This window comes from Canis lupus, chromosome 10 (genome assembly GCF_011100685.1).
Source record: "Canis lupus familiaris isolate Mischka breed German Shepherd chromosome 10, alternate assembly UU_Cfam_GSD_1.0, whole genome shotgun sequence".
In the NCBI taxonomy this organism is placed as follows: domain Eukaryota; kingdom Metazoa; phylum Chordata; class Mammalia; order Carnivora; family Canidae; genus Canis; species Canis lupus.
Genome location: NC_049231.1, coordinates 49817660 through 49833425, shown reverse-complemented (window position 1 = coordinate 49833425; position 15766 = coordinate 49817660). Strand labels below are relative to the sequence as shown.

At 54.1% G+C, this 15766-nt stretch overlaps 1 protein-coding gene across 1 annotated transcript in view; it reads right to left on the bottom strand.

Moving 5' to 3' along the window:
• RHOQ (ras homolog family member Q) overlaps positions 1–13558 on the bottom strand; it is a 39693-nt gene extending 26135 nt beyond the window's left edge. The window contains exons 1-2 of the mRNA XM_038551211.1: positions 13347–13558; positions 12809–12867 (exon numbers count right to left, since the gene is read on the bottom strand). Of these exons, the coding sequence (XP_038407139.1) occupies positions 12809–12867; positions 13347–13488 (201 nt within the window). The 5' untranslated portion in view covers positions 13489–13558. The remainder of the gene's footprint in view (positions 1–12808; positions 12868–13346) is intronic.
• Positions 13559–15766: the final 2208 nt, after the last annotated feature.

Here is a 15766-nt window from a genome sequence, read left to right as displayed (position 1 = left end):
ACTGAAGCTGTGGGGAGCAAAGCCAGGGACGAGGGGGGAGACTGCATGCTTTTCTTCTTTTGTGAGCTTTAGGTTTATGTCTTGTGTTTATTTTTCCACCGAGACCACATGGTAAATTAAGCCTTTGGCAACCTCATTTGTTTCTGGATCTCTTACGAGTTAACACAAATCAGACCCATGGACCCACTGATCCGTGGGGGCCTGGATCGTGTTTCTGAATCTCAATGGCCCCACTATCTGTGAGGCTCTGGGCAAGGAGCCAAGCAGTATGACACCCTTATGTCACCCCTCACATTTTACCATTGTCACCTTCTTGTGGCACATCACTTTTCTTTTTTCTTTTCCTTTTTTCTCTCCTCCCCTCCCTCTTCTTTCTTTCTTTCTCTCTCTCTTTCTTTCTCTCTCTCTCTCTCTCTCTTTCCTTCTTTCTACACATCACATTTCTACTTGCATTTGCATTTTGGTCACCTGTATACATCTTCTCTTCCAACTGGGATCTAAATTCCTACCTGATCAGTCTTTATTCCTCACCCCACTTATGTTTAACAGATACTCTTATATCTGGTGAATAAAGACACAAGGCGTGTGTGTGGAGGGGGGGTGGTTTGGGAGACTATGAACAGAGGTAGAGATGGAACCAGAACACGGGAAAGGGGGACGGGAGACCAGCTCCACCCCTCCCTGAGGCAGAGGTGAAGACAGCACCAGCAGCACAAATCCAGCAGAGCTTTACTTTCTGCCTCGGCACCAAAAGCTGGTAACCAGAGCCTGGGGCAGAGTGTCTGTGTAATAAAGGCTGAACAAAAGGAATAAAAAGGAAAGATAAAGATTATGCAGCCATAAAAACGAATGAACTACTGATACATTCTATAAAATGGAAGAACTTTGAAAACATTACACGAAGTGAAAGAAGCCTGATACAAAAGGCTGCATATCACACAATTCAATCTATATGAAATGTTTAGAACAGGCAAATCCACAGAGATAGGAAGCAGTTTAGTGGTTACCAGGGGCTGGGGGAACAGGAGCATGAATGGTGATGGCTGATGGGGATAGGGTTTCTTGAGGGGATGATGAGAATGTTCTGGAATTAAACAGTGGTGATGGTTGCACAACTTTGTAAATATATAGAATCCAGTGAATGTGAATTATCTCTCAATTTTTATTTATTTTTTAAATTTTTTTAAAAGATATAATGAGAGACACAGAGAAAGGCACAGATGTAGGCAGAGGGAGAAGCAGGCTCCCTGCAGGGAGCCCGATGTGGGACTCGATCCCAGACCTTGGGATCATGCCCTGAGCCAAAGGCAGGTGCTCGATGGCTGAGCCACCCAGGTGTCCCTATATCTCAATTTTTGAAAAGGAAAGAAAAGGAAAACTTATACCCCAAATGGCTTGGTCCACTAGGAATTTCTGAGGACTCAGTTTCCTTATACCAACACCAGCTGTGGTGCTTCCACACTGCTCTGTTAGGTGGGGCAGCAGGATGGCACAGCTCCCGGCAGGGAAGCAGGCAGCACTGCGGTCTCCCCTCCTCTCAAGGCCAAGCTGAACAAGTCAGCCCACTCACCCCCCATTCCCCCCACGTCCCCCCCCCCCCCCCACCTTGAACAGAGTGCCACAGGACACCCTGGAGGGACGCCTGACATAAAACACACTGCAGGACTCCTAGAGATCCAGACTTGCTGGAGAACAGTTCACATCCTGGTCAATATTTTCTCCTAATAGACCTGGCGGCCTTTCTGCTAATGGGCTCTATGAGTTAAGAAATGAGTTCTATTAACGCTTTAAATGGGCAATGCTTTAGAATGACCACCTATAATCTGATTTTAAAGACTTTGAATAATGTCCAGACAGATCAGAATCCCCTTTAAGATGCACTGTTGTGATTGGAAAGGTTCTTTCCAGAATAAACTTTTTTTTCTAAAGATTTTATTTATTTATTCATGAAACACACACAGAGGGAGAGAGAGAGAGAGAGAGAGAGAGAGGCAGAGACACAGGCAGAGGCAGAAGCAGGCTCCATCCAGGGAGCCCGACATGGGACTCGATCCCAGGACTCTAGGATCACGCTCTGGGCCAAAGGTAGGCACTAAACCGCTGAGCCACCCAGGGATCCCCAGAATAAACTTTCTGACAGATTCCTCCAAATTCCACACTCATCTAGTCCCTACTGGGAATCCCCAATCTTGTGCTAAATGCTGTGCACATGCAGCAGCCCTCTGGGCGCTGAAAATCTGGGTGCTGAGTAAAGATTTCTACATGAGTAAGAACAAATGCTAGACTGTGGCCTACAATTTCTCTGATGAAATTCAAAGAAGGGGTTCAAGTGCAAGATGGCTGGAGTCACAGAGGAGGAGGTCACAAGGTGCCTCAACCAGGAGGACCTTCTCACTTTCTTCAGGCTTGGACAAAGACCTGGATGAAGGCTTCAGCCTTTCCACACACCCCAGACTGAAGGAGGCAGGGACCCTGCCACCTCTCACCTCTTCCCCCTCACATCCAGCCCCTTCCCGACACCACCACCACCACCCCCCCCGCACCCCCAGAGCCAGAACCCACTAGAAACACCTTAAGGTAATAAATGTGAGCCCTGAGCTAGCTCACGGGGGAGGACAGCCCTTTGAAAAGTAAGCTGGGGTAAATGGCATTTTAATTGAACTGGACAATCAGGAATAAATGTTCTCTCTCACTGGCAGCTCTTAGAGGGGGCATACTTTGAGCCAACACATTTATAATCCCAACCATCATGCCATCTGAAAGAGGACAGTTTTTCTATGCTGAAATAAGTTTGGAAAAAAAGAAAGAGGGCAGCCTGGGTGGCTCAGCGATTTAGCGCCTGCCTTTGGCCCAGGGCGTGATCCTGGAGACCCGGGATCAAGTCCCACGTCGGGCTCCCTGCATGGAGCCTGCTTCTCCCTCTGCCTGTGTCTCTGCATCTCTCTGTGTGTCTCTCATGAATTAAAAAAAAAAAAAAATTATTTTGGAAAGAAAGAGAAAGACAGAGTGGGAGGAGGGAGAGAGAGAGAGAGACAGAGAAAGAATGGGAAGAAGGAAGGGAAGGAAGGAGAGAGGGAGGGAGGGAGGCCAGCCGGCCAGGAGAATGGACGAGAAGGACGCTCCCACAGAAGGCTTTGGTCAGCCAGAGTAAGGACTGCCGAGAAGCATGTCTGGGTAACAGCCCTTCCTCCAACCCCTCCTGGTGACCTGCCTGGGGAGTTTTAATACAAAAGGACGTCACAGCCCATCTGTTGCTTTGGAACTAATTTAGTACAAACCAAACTGGCATAGTCCTCAGGGGCAGGTCTGTCACCACCCAGAGTGCTAACCTCAGCTACAGTGACCAGAGCAGGGCCCATGCCCCAACCTGTCTAGCTACTTAATGCACAGGAGAAAAAATATGCCTTGGGACTTAGACCTCATCAAGGAATACCAGCGGGGCCTACTGTGTGCACAGCCCCAGGCCAGACAGCACATCAAGGGAGCCAAGGGCAGCTGAGGAAGTTCCCTTTCAAATTTCTTCTGATAGTGCCCTTGGCCCCATCTGCACCAGGTGAGCTACGTAGCAGTTTCGATTCATTCCAACGAATATGGAGAGTCCCAGCCAAGAGTGAAGAACGAGAGATGGGGTGTGTGGAGGTGCATTTGCTGGGGTGGGGGTTAAAAAGTGAATAAATAATGTTCCCTGCACTCCAGGAACCATGTAGAAGGGTGCACATGTGTGATGTCTGTCTGTGTGTATGTGTTGTGTGTACTGTTTGTGTGTGTGCAGTGTGTGTGTGGTGTATATGTGATGTGTATAGGGTGTGTGTGTATGAGGTGTGTGTGCATGCGTGTAGTATGCATGTGGCAATATGTGTATGTGTGTGTGAAGTGTAGTTACAAGAGGGTATGTGTGTGTATGTGTGGTGTAAGTGTGGTATATGTGTGGTGTGTGTGGTGTATATGGGCTGTATGTATAGCATGTGTGTGTGCAATGTGTATGTAATATAGTATGTGTGTACATATGTGGTGTGTGTATGTGTGTGGTGTATAAGCAGTGTGTGCGGGGTGTATATGATATGTGTATCTGTGTGTGGTGTATATGTGGTGTGTGTGTGTGTGGTGTGCACGTGTGTGGTGTAATGTGGTGTGGGGGGGTGGGGAGCAGGGGATCGAGGGGGGAGTGGGTTGGCCGGGGAGGGGCGGAGGGGAGGCGGCTTGCTACCAGAGGACAGTAAGTACCTACACGTGCCTGAACCAGGGGCTGTGACCTTCCAGCCGGCACCAGAGTCGCCGCAGGGTCTGCGGTGACACAGCCGTCCCCCAGCTTCTGATTCAGCAGGCCCGGGGCGGAGCTAAGAAACTGGATTTCTCACCAGTTCCCAGGAGCTGGGTTGTGGCCCCGAGGAGCGCATGGGGAACCAGAGCAGTGACTCTAACTTTTGCGGAGCACCCAGCACCTGTGCGAATCCAATCTGGGCACTCCCTCCACCTGCGGGCCAACCTGGAGGACCCGGATCAGGACAGACCCGGCCCCTCGGGGCTGCCCATCCCTCGGCCACCTGGGAGCTCCAGGGGCAGGCCTGCCCCTTGCCGGGTCCCCATCCAGATGCCGCACTCGGGGACTGTTTGCTGACTGACTGCGCGAATGTTTTCATCACGTCCGGGCAGCCCGGGGCGTGCACCGGGGGCAGGAGGAAAGGAGTCCATGCGGACCCGGCGTCCGTGGGGACGGCTCAGGAAGGTGAGCCAAATCACCAGCGGGTGGGAGAGGCCGACTGCGGCTCGAAACAGGGAATGTTCCGTTGTAAGTGGGACAGATTGGAAATGTTTCCGTTGGAAACAGTTTTCACCTAAATAAGAAGCCTTGGAGGAAGGCAGGCCCGGGACTGCCCCTATTGGGGCAGGTAAGGCACCTTGGCAGGCCGAAGCTGCCCCCCGCTCCCCGCCGGCAGCCCCCAAATAGCAAGTCACGTCAAGTCAAGGCTAGCAGGCCAAGCCAGGGCAAAGACGCGAAGGGGTGGGGAGGGCGTCCTGCCTCCTCAGCTGGAGGATAGTCAGCTTAAGTCAACATAGAACCTTCTGGGTCCCCCCTTCCCAGGAAAAGGCGACACCTGTATGCAGCAAATAGCACCGAGCTTCCTGCACACCCTCACCAGCACTGACGCCACCTGCACCCCCAGGGGAAGGCCTCTCGAAGCCAGAGTGCAGGTCAATGAACAGATGGACGAAGCATCCTTAACTTCCGGGGTGCGGTGTGGAGGAGCCGCTTCAGCAACAGCCCTACTGTTCTACCTACAGACACCATTCCGCAGCTCTTCTCGCTAGAAAAACGATGGGCTCGGAATTTACTTTTTGCATGAAACGTGCAACAACAGAATATATGCGATGTAAAAGAGACACCTGACACCATGGAGCTATTTGCGTGAGAGCTTTAACGTAAAGATCCCAGGATGTGGTGAGGGACAGCTTGCCTGTCAACTTGCTGTCGCCTTTTCCCAGCTCCGTGGCCTGGAACGAGTCACCTACCCTCCCTGAACCTGCAAAAGGAGGCAAACACCACTTGCATCCTTTACTCACCTAGCGGGTGAGAGGCCTCCAGGAGGTACCGAAGGCAACATGCTTCGCACTCTGTAAAAATGCCACTCAGTGGGGAGTGTGTTGTTATTAAACCCCAAATTCTACCCTGAGTCTGGGCACGGCTGGCAAGTCTGGGGACTGGGAGAGAGGCGGCTGGTTCCCTACTCCCACCAGTCATTTGAAAAGAGACAGTGACAATAATAAAGTCCCTTCCCTCTCCCCCTGCTTTCTGTTCTATTAAAATCAAGAAGCAACGCTGCGCCTGATTAATATCTCTCTAATTACTGAGGTGTCAGTTACCAGGTGAAACACTCCATAATTTAGGGATCAGCCCTGCTCCACAAGTTGACACTGATACCAGGGATCTGGGGTCCAGGAAGACACATCTGGGACTCCCCCATGCCTATGCTCCCCATGCTCTTCCTCCCCACCTAGAATGTGAGTTCCCCGTGACCCTCTGCCTGCATGACCTCATTTAATCCAACGCCCCCAAGCTTTCACTTCATGGAGCAGAGAAGAGATCATGAGTTCTGCACATGGTGGAGTGGAGGGGCCAGCAGTGAAATGACTGAGGTGGGATGGCCCCCGCTGGAAGGGACAGCCCAAGCCCAGGGATCCCTGGCCCAGGCCCTACCCCATTCCCTTGAGCCCCAGAGCTAGGAAGCTCTGGTTGGATCCAATGACTCCACGAGGAGGTACATCCTCGTGTACCCATTTTACAGATGAGAAAAACTGAGTTTCTGAGAGGCTAAGACCCCCTCACTGGGAAGTGGGCCCTGGCAGTGCAGTGCTGGGGCCAGTGGGGCAGCCACCAGTACACCCTACTCTCTCCCACCTCTTCCCGAAAGCCGATGTCTTCCGCAAAGCTCAGCCCCACCACCTCTTCTCGGTTGGGACCATGCAGCACCCAGCTTCACAGGATGAGCTTTCCCAGCCGTGTAGACAATCTGACTCCTCCGTTCCCCCACAGGAGAGCGGAACCCAGAGCAGGCCCTGCATCAACGCCACCTGAGCCGAACTGCTGGGGAGCCCCCAAAGCTGGCCTGGACCATCGCCCTCGCTACCATGGACTGAGCACCCGAGCATCAAAACTAACCAAAGCTTAGTCTTTGGTTAACCTTTTAGGAGAAATAAGCTGACAGCCAAAGAGGCATCAGCTCAATCTAAGAAATATTTGTTGCGCGCCTTGCACGCCCCAGGCACCAGACTAAGTGCTGGAATTGTGGGGGAAAGTCACAGCCCACGGTCCTCACAGAGCTCAGAGAGCAAGAACTGGCCCCGGAGGGCCCGGCAGGTAGTGGGCGTGGGAGACCCCCACTTGGGGAGCCCGGGAGAGCTCGCGTGAAGCGGCCACAGGCCACCAGCCACCACCAGGCCACCCCGCTGCCCACCTCCCCGCGCTTCTGCGCGCTTCCCCGTACAAGCAATTGCCTGCCAGAAACTAAAAGAGGAACAGCAAACTGCTGAGGGCAAGGAAAGCTGCTCCTTGATCCAAGCTTGCCAAATTAGGGCAAAACCAAGCCCCTCTGAGTGAAAGGAAATCCAGCTGAGGCTCTCAAATTTTAATTTTTAAAGACATGTGTGGCCTCTGGTTTTAGTTCTTCGTTAACTTCTCTGCCCTCCTCCTTGCAGTTTGCTCTTCTGTATCTGAGGCCTCCTGGCGTACCCGCTGCTGCCAACACATGTGTCATTGCTAGAAACTGATACCCCCACGGAAAGCTGCTTTGTTTTGTCTTGTTGTAATACTGTTAGGGCTCATCTCCTGAAACCCCAAATTCCACAACAAAACCGCGAATACCCAGTTCCCCAAAAGGCCCCTGACCCATGAGCTGTGAAACAATGCTTCCCACCTTTTTCACATCCTGGCACACACAGAAATGACAACATATGCTCAGGCCCCTTGAGGCTGAACACCGCACCCCTCCCCCGGCCCTCCCAGAGCCTGAGAGGATGGGATCTGAGCACACCTGTAACACCCGCTTCTGATACACCTGCTGGGAAGCCCTGGCTCCCGGAGTGTAAACGTCAGTAAACTTCGAGAGAATCATGACACAAGTGGAGGGGCCAGCCAGATCAGAGGGCCAGGGAGGGGGACAGGGCCCATGTGCACACACCCAGAACCAACGAGAGCTGACACAGACCATCCCCTCCCTGAGGCTCCCGCGTGCTGGACCACGGTCTGTGCTGACAGATCCCAAACCCGCTTTGGAGTGACAAGAAGGGGCACACAGGGCATTCAGTCACTGCAGAGGCTTTGGAGCCCACCGAAGGCTGTCCACCTTCCCAACGCAGAGGAGGAAACGAGCATTCTGTGTAATGTGGTACAGGCTAGGGATATAAATAACTTCTAAAAAGGTTAGGGAAAACGCACAGACGACAAATCTACAGTAGGTTACTAAGGGAAACCAGGATGCTCGGTGCCAGCAGCTCACCTGTTGAAGCTCCTCCCAAACTCTGCTCTCGGGGCTCTTTGGGGATGCAGTGTGGGGCTGCTGGCACCTGGGGTCTCTGTGATGCAAGTGGGTGCTTCCTAAGCCCTACTAATGTTCCCTGCGGGCCCTCCCCTGCCAAGTAAGAAAATCCTTTTTCCTAATTACATGTCTGTCCAGTTTCCATAGGCCTGCTCACTCTCAATTTCCCCATCTGGCAAAAGTCTACCTTCACAGGTACAGTGAGGATGGCTGCCTGAAGGGAGGAGCCTGATGAGTGGCAAACTCTGGCCCTTCCCCCGGCTCCTTCCCATTCTAGGAGGCCCTAAGGTGCCACCCCATGAAACACAGAAGGTGGGGCATTCCAGGGCTGCCTCCCCTGGAGATTCCCTTCTGGAGGGAAAGTACTTCCCTGGTTCCCCAGAGGGCTTGGAGGGCAGCCACAGCTGCTGCGCTATGTCAAGGAAGAAACAGATCTCACTTGTCACTGAAAAGCCAACCCCAGGGACACCTAAGTTAAGGATATTTATAGCTCTCGTATATGCATCCTTGAACCTGTGCGTGTTTAAATCAACAGACATAGCAACAGCACACCCAAAAGCATCCATATGGACTTCCATACACCGAGTCAGGGGCTAAATCTGGAACTTCAGGGAACCTAAACGCAACCCGCAACACACACCCTCCTGAGCGTGGGTATTCTGGGACCTGGGATAAACTGGGCGTCAGTCCTTCCCGGGTCAGGGTATCAAGTTCTGCCTTCCTGCCAAGGATTAAGAGGTCAGCCTGCAGCCCGAAGCTCAAGAGCAGCTTGCCAGGCAGCTCCCCACCAGCTCCTCTGCTCAGAGAGCAAGAGCTCTTCCCGCTTCCCCTGAGCTCCAAACAGCACAGAGGCCTGAGGGAGCATATTGCCTGTCCAGTCCCTCCCTGAGCGAGGGGCTGCTGCTGCAGAGCACACGCTGAAGTCCTGGCAGCCGGACAAGAAAAGAGAAGCTCCACAGAGTCCCAGGCCGGAAGCCAGACCCCTTCACAAGGCCCCCGGGGAGGAGGAAGCCACCTCTGCCCTCAACTTCCACTCCAAAGTGCTGGGCAGTCGAAATGTCAGGCCGCTCCCGGGAACACTCAGGGGCTCGGCCAAGAGAGGGGGGCTTCCCTTGGGCCAAGTGTGGTGGGGATGTGGAGTGATGTGTCCAGGCAGTGCACGTGATGGAGACTACAGCTACCCAACAAACTCACATTCATACTCATTCATTCTTTCTCTCTCCCTCCCTCCCTCTCTCTCTCTCTCTGCCAACAGTCACAGAGGCCAAGGGGGAAGCAACCTCCTCTGGAAGCCAAAAGATCACCTACTACAGTCAGGTCTTATGTTCCTGAATGTGTAAATTGGGCTAATGTTACTTCTGGCTTTGAACTTGATTGGGGTCAAAAAGGAGACCAAGAGTGAGCACACAGATTAGAGGTTCCAACCCAGGGGAGGCGCTATTTCTGTTATTCAAATACAGTGAGTGACCGTTTTAAGCAAAGATTATCGGAAGAAAGTGACTTTTTCCAGTGCTGCTTGCTTCCTCCTCAAGCCTGTCTTACCTCCCAAAGCACAACCAGCAGAAACCTACTACATACCCCACTTTTTTCTCAACGTGTATACTGAACTCTTAGTTTTTCTAAGTTTCTCTTACATCCCTGGGCATACAGGCTCTGATGGAGAAAGGACACCCTCTGATACCACAGGGCACCCAGTGCAGGGAGCTCTGGACTGCGTCCACAGGTCCAGTGACGGGGACGGTGGGAATCCTGAAGTATAAGCTGGCACCATTCCTCTGGTCAAGAGGTTCTAGGATCTGGCATCTAGTGGAATTTCTATCAACTCCAGACATAATACACTATCCTCCTCCACCTGTGACCCCCTCCCCCCCAGCCAAACTGCCCAGAGTGAGGTACAATAATTTCTTGTAAAATTTCTACCCATTTACTATGAGTGAAGAACAGGTGCCAGCTGCTTTCACATACAGTAAGCAGCATAGATTCTAATTGTGCACATTTGTACCAGATGCCCAAAGAAGGTTAAATACAGCTAGAATCACATGGCTAGTACAAGGTAGAGATCTGAGCCCAGGCTTCTTTGGTTTCAAAGCCTGTGGGCTTCTCTCTGCTGTCTGTGAGGCTTAAAAATGTCTCTCTATATGTAACGTGTGTGTGTATGCATGTCTGTGTGTCTAGTTATCATTACTATTATTAATCTGGTGCTGATTCATAGGGACATGAGATCTCAACGACGAAGTACAACACAGGAGTCTCCTATTTGGCACACATGAACAGATACCTGGTTCAGATACTTCTATCCATGCTATCATCAGCCACGGCAGATCCCTATCTTAAATTTACTCTTTCGTCGTCCCCAGGTGCTTTCTTTGTCCCCCCAGGTGCTTTCTTTGTCCGGTGCTCGGTATACACTGGGCACTCCTCGCTTCATCTCATTGATGATGACATTGCTAAGATTGCTTATTAGTAATAAACCCTTAAATGCTGAAAGATGAATTATCACTAACTGATCTAAAAGGAAAAGTTCCAGATCCTAGGACAAACACCAAGGGGCCCTAAAACACATCTTGGCCAATAGAGTAGGTGTCACATCATTGGGTAACTGAACCTTACTAATAGTTTGATACCGTTTGGTATGTGTCTTCCCATCTCCACTGGACACAGCAATCACAATAACTTATGGGAAGCCCTGGTTTTGTGCGTGGGTCCAGCTTCGGGTGATGATTTGGATCTGGGTTCTTTCCACTGTAGTGGTAGTGCATGACTGTCACTCAGAGAATGGCTGTCCAGATTCCAGGTACCCAGGTCTACAGACCCACAGGGTTCTGGATTAATCAACCCAAGTGGCATCTCAGCCTTTCCAGTGGCTTCCTGTGTGTATAATCACCTCAAACCAGAGCAAATTCAGACCCATGTCCATGTCCCAGCAACACCTGTCCTTGGCTATGTGACCTGAGGTCAGCTACCTAGCCTCTCTGAGCCCCAGTTTCCCCATCTGCAAAGACAGTATCACTTTGCTCATGGGGTTGCTTCTTGGAGAAAATAGTATTTGCATGTGGCTGCCCCATGCCTGACATGCAGAAGGAACTTGGTAAGTATTAGTTGGATTTGAATGCGCACAGAATAGGTCTGACATATACACATCCTGTTGAATAGGCTCGTGGTCAAATGAATGGTCATGGTAACAAGTTAAAGGAGAAAGGGGAAGAGGCGGTAGTGAGAGACGTTAAAATTAGAGGCGGTGTTTAAAAACTTCTCTCCTTTTCAATCCCAAACTTCAACCTGTCATTTATCAAGTGTACTGTTCAAAAGTCGGGTCTTATTTAATTGACTGGGTTCTGCCTTTTGCCCTCCACACGTTCTGATAGAATAAAGTAACAGCTACAGGGCAGGCACCCAAAAGGGGCCCTGGCAAGCTAAGAACTTGTACTGACTTGGGTTGGTTTGGAGAAAGGGGACAGCCCCTGCCACCTGGCCCTGCCAACAGTTTCTCTATCCTCAGATGCTCCTCTAACTTAACAGTTTAGAAGCCAGAAGCCACATCCAGACACCGTCTGTAAGACATTCTTCAATTCAACCTGGTACCACAACTCTGAACTCCAAATCTAGAAAAGCTGCAAAGAATAGTTCCCTTCTATTGAGCATCTCCCTGGGTGCGCCAGATTCAGTGCTAAGCGTCTGGCATATAATATGTGAACAGAGAACTTTCTGAAGCCCATTTTATAGATAAGGAAACTGTACTCCTGGAGATCCCCCAAGGCACTCTCTAAAGCCCTCAGCTGTTCACACGTCCTCAAGGACTCAAGTCTGCATGACACGTGAAAAACTTCTGCCCAAGGTTTCACGTCTAATCACAGGGCTGGATTCTGCAAAACTTCATTATACGTAATCATCCCAGCCCCACAGCAAAAGTGAGCCTGGGAAGAGAGACAGAGAGGAAGGAGACTTTAATCCTTTAGAACCAACCTCCGATTTGCTAATGGTCAGAGGCTGCCAGGAGGACTGTGCCGTTTTCTTTCTGCACAATAATCTCTCTCAAAGAAAACCCAGACAAAGTCACCTGGCCTTCCCAGAGAAGGGTGGGGGCGGGGGGGGGGGGGAGGGGGCTCTTCCTCCAAGATTCATACTCCTAACCCTTCCTCCTCCTCCCTACCCCAGGGAGTGGCTGGATGGTTGTTGTTTCTTTTCTTTTCTTTTCTTTTTTTTTTTTTTTTCCCCTGTGGTCCTCTGGTAACACCACAAATTACGTTTGCAGGGACTCGAGTCCCAGAGTGCAATGATGTTGTAATAAACATAACCAGGACCAAATGCCTTCCCATCATATTAGATGATGCCATTTTGCACCAATCAGGCTCCTCAGGCAGGCAGACCACTCACCAATGAGGGACCAGACAGAGGCTGTGAGGGGGAGACCTGGTCATCTGCAACTAAAAATAAGGGCGCTTCATGATTGGCCGCTGCCACTTTGCAACAGGAGTTGGGACCCACACACCAGGCACCACACAGAAAGCACACACAGGCAAAAACTTTCACAGCCCAGGGGTTCACATGGGGTGGGCTGGGCTGGGTTTGTTGTCGGCTTGTGTGTGTGTGTGTGTGTGTGTGTGTGTGTGTGTTTTCCTTTTCCTAATTTGCTGACTTGAGAAAAGAAATAAAGACTTGATCCAGAGGGGCCCCTCGAAGACACACCCTCCCTCCGAGACACCTCAGGGTGCATTTGCCGCCAGCCTGAATTGAGGAGAGGCAAGGGGGTGTGGGCCAGGGGCCAAGACACTCACCTGTCCGGCCGTGTCATAGAGTCCCAGGAGGTACTGCTTGCCCCCTACGGTGACGCTGACTGCAAGGACAGAAGCGGGGGCGGGGAGAGAAGCTCGGATTATCTAGGGTCTGGGGCCCTCCGGCTCCCCATCAGGACGGCTCTGTCGGTCCTTCCGGAGGCGTGCGGCGCTCCCGGGAGGTGTCACCCCTCCTCCCCAGCGTCGGGCTCCCTGCCGAGTGGCGGGGGGCCGGGCTGTGCTGTGGCCCCAGCTGCCCACCCGTGGCCACGGCTCGCCGGTGCCCCGAGCGTCCCCCCAGGGGGCGTGGGCCGTCGGGAGGAGGCCGTGGGAAGGTCAAGGAGGTCGTCCCAGGGCGCCCGGCGCTCGGGAGGCGCGGGGGGCCGGGAGCGGGCGCCCCGAGGCCCGGGGGTGGGGCCGGGAGGCGGCGCGGGGCCGGGCGGGGGGAGCGCGCCCGGGGGAGGCGGCGAGGGGGCTCCGCCAAAGTTGCTCCAAAGTTCCCGGCCGGGGAGCGGCCCCTTAGTCAGCAGTTCAGCCTTACCTGCGTAGTGGTCGAAGACGGTGGGCACGTACTCCTCCGGGAAGGCGTCGTTGGCATAGCTCATGAGTAGGCACGTCTTGCCCACCGCCCCGTCGCCGACCACCACGCACTTGAGCATCAGCGCGCCGGGCCCGTGAGCCATGCTGCGGCCGGCCGGCCTCCGGGCATGGTCCCCCCGGAGCCCCCGCCCCGGCCCCGGGCTCAGCCCCAGCCCGCCTGGGGGGTCCGCCGCCGCCGCCGCCGCCGCTCCGCGCAGCACGGCCGCCCCCCCGGCCCCATGCAGCGGCGGCCCCCGCCGAGCGGAGGGGGCGGCGGGCCCGGGGCGCTGCCGCCGCCTCGGCCGCTGCCCGGATCCCCGCCCGGGCCCCGCTCGCCGCGCCCGCCCGCTGCCCCCGCCGCCCCCGCCGCCCCCGCCGCCCGCCGCCCGCCGCCCGCGCGCTCCCCGGCCCGGCCTCCCCCGGAGGATCCGCTGGATCATAAGACCGGCCGGCCCCGGGGGAGACGGCAACTTTGGGGAGGGCGGCGGAGGGGAGGGGCCAGGCGGCTCTCCCCGCCCCGCGCGCGCCCGGGCCCCTCCCGGCTGCGCCCCGGAGGAGGGCGGGCCCCGGCGCCTCCCCGAGCGCCTCCCCGAGCGCCTCCCCGAGCGCCGCCCGCCCGGCCCCCGCGCCCCGCCCGGCCCCCGCGCCCCGCGCCCCGCCCGCCGCCGCCGCCGCCGCCGCCGCCGCCGCCGCCCGGCCTGGCCGCTCACCCTAGCTTGACTCCCCGCGCGGGGCGGGGGCGGGGGCGGGGGGCGGAGCCGCGGGCGGGGGAGGGGCGGGGGCGGGGCCCGGAGCCCGGGAGGAGCCCAGGGCTCGTCGCGCAAGTGCCCGCAGCGCCCGGAAGCGTCCAGAGGCCCCGGTGCTTGGAAGAAGCCGAGGAGGCCTCTCGGGGTACCACGACCACTTCGACGATGACGCAATAGTCGTGCAAAATTATGCAAATATATTTAAACTGCACCCGGAAGGCAGGATCCATCCTATCGGGCCCTAAGTGCACAAGGGAACTAGAAATCGGGGTGGGAGAAAGGGTTAAAAAAAAATTTTTTTTTTTTTTAAGGCGCGTGGGGCGGTGGGGGAGGTGGCGGTGGTCCCACAGCTCCTCGCCTGGTTCCCCATCACCGCACGGAGCCTGAATCATCTACTTTGAAACCGGTGACTAAGGGAGTTACGGCGTCTTGAACCTCCGAAGCAACCCCCAGCCAGCCAGCAAAGGGAGACCCCACGGGCTCCGGATGCGGCAAATATCCCGTGCCTCGCACCGTTCTCTGAGGTCCCCTTGCGGCCCAGACTGTCCTTCGAAGGTGTTAGGCTGTGATCTCAGAGGAGTGACACTCTTGCTCTGAGATTCGGCATGTGATGGGTGGGGGGGGGGGCAGCCGCTGCCCCTGCCGCTGCCCCTGCCCCTGCCTGGGCCAAGCTTGGCCAGGTCCCGTTCGCCAGCCTCTAGTGATGCTTTGATCCTTAGGCATGGGTGGGGGAGTGGGTACACACCACAAAGACACCACGCCCCTCCCCCTTCTCCTCCCCACCCCACCCACCCCCACATGTGAGAAATGGCTTGTTTTCATTGATTCACAAAATTGGAAAATGCTGTGTTGAGAGGCTTTGCGGAGATCAACTGGACCATCTCCCTTAGCTCTCCCTGAGGTTGTAGGTAAGTAAACAGACCTAGAGAGGCAACGTGGTTATCCCAAAGGCTTCCAGCTAATTCTGGCAAAGACGCAGAACACACTTTGGGGACTGCCTCCATGCCTCACTTCCCAGGCCTCAACTCTCAAACCTCAAATCTGATTTCCTCTGTCCCAGAAAGATTTCCTAGATTATTGGAAGGTCTCCGTGGAATCACACTGAACATCTCACGGGACCTCTGCATCTGGATCTAAGTGTGGGTATTGGCGTTGCCCCACTGTTCTGGTTATGTGGTGAATCTGGAAGATATTTTGTGTGCACTGAATGACAGGTTAAGGAAGGCAGTACAGTGCCTTGAAGTCAGATACTGGTTCAAGGCCAGTCTCTGCCACTTCCTGTGAGAGGGAAAGAAAGGAGGACTTGTCTTGTCCCCTTTGCCTACAGGACCATTTCTTTAGGCAACATTTATAGAGACTAGTGTTCTAAAAGAAAGATCTATCAGAAAAGGTTAAGGAGCTACCAGAGTACCCCCAGCAGGGAAAGTGCGTGTGGCCCAGCTCTGACACTAGGTAACAGTGTTACCCTTGGGCATGTCACTTCTCTTCTCCTGACCTCAGCTTTCTCAGCCATAAAAGCGAGCTCATCCGTAAGGGTGGAATCAGGTCTCACTTTTGAGAATTCTGGAGCCCTTCAGAATGTGTCCTGAGAGATCCTGGTGAAAGTTTTGGGACAAGGGGAGAAGCAGTTGCTGCA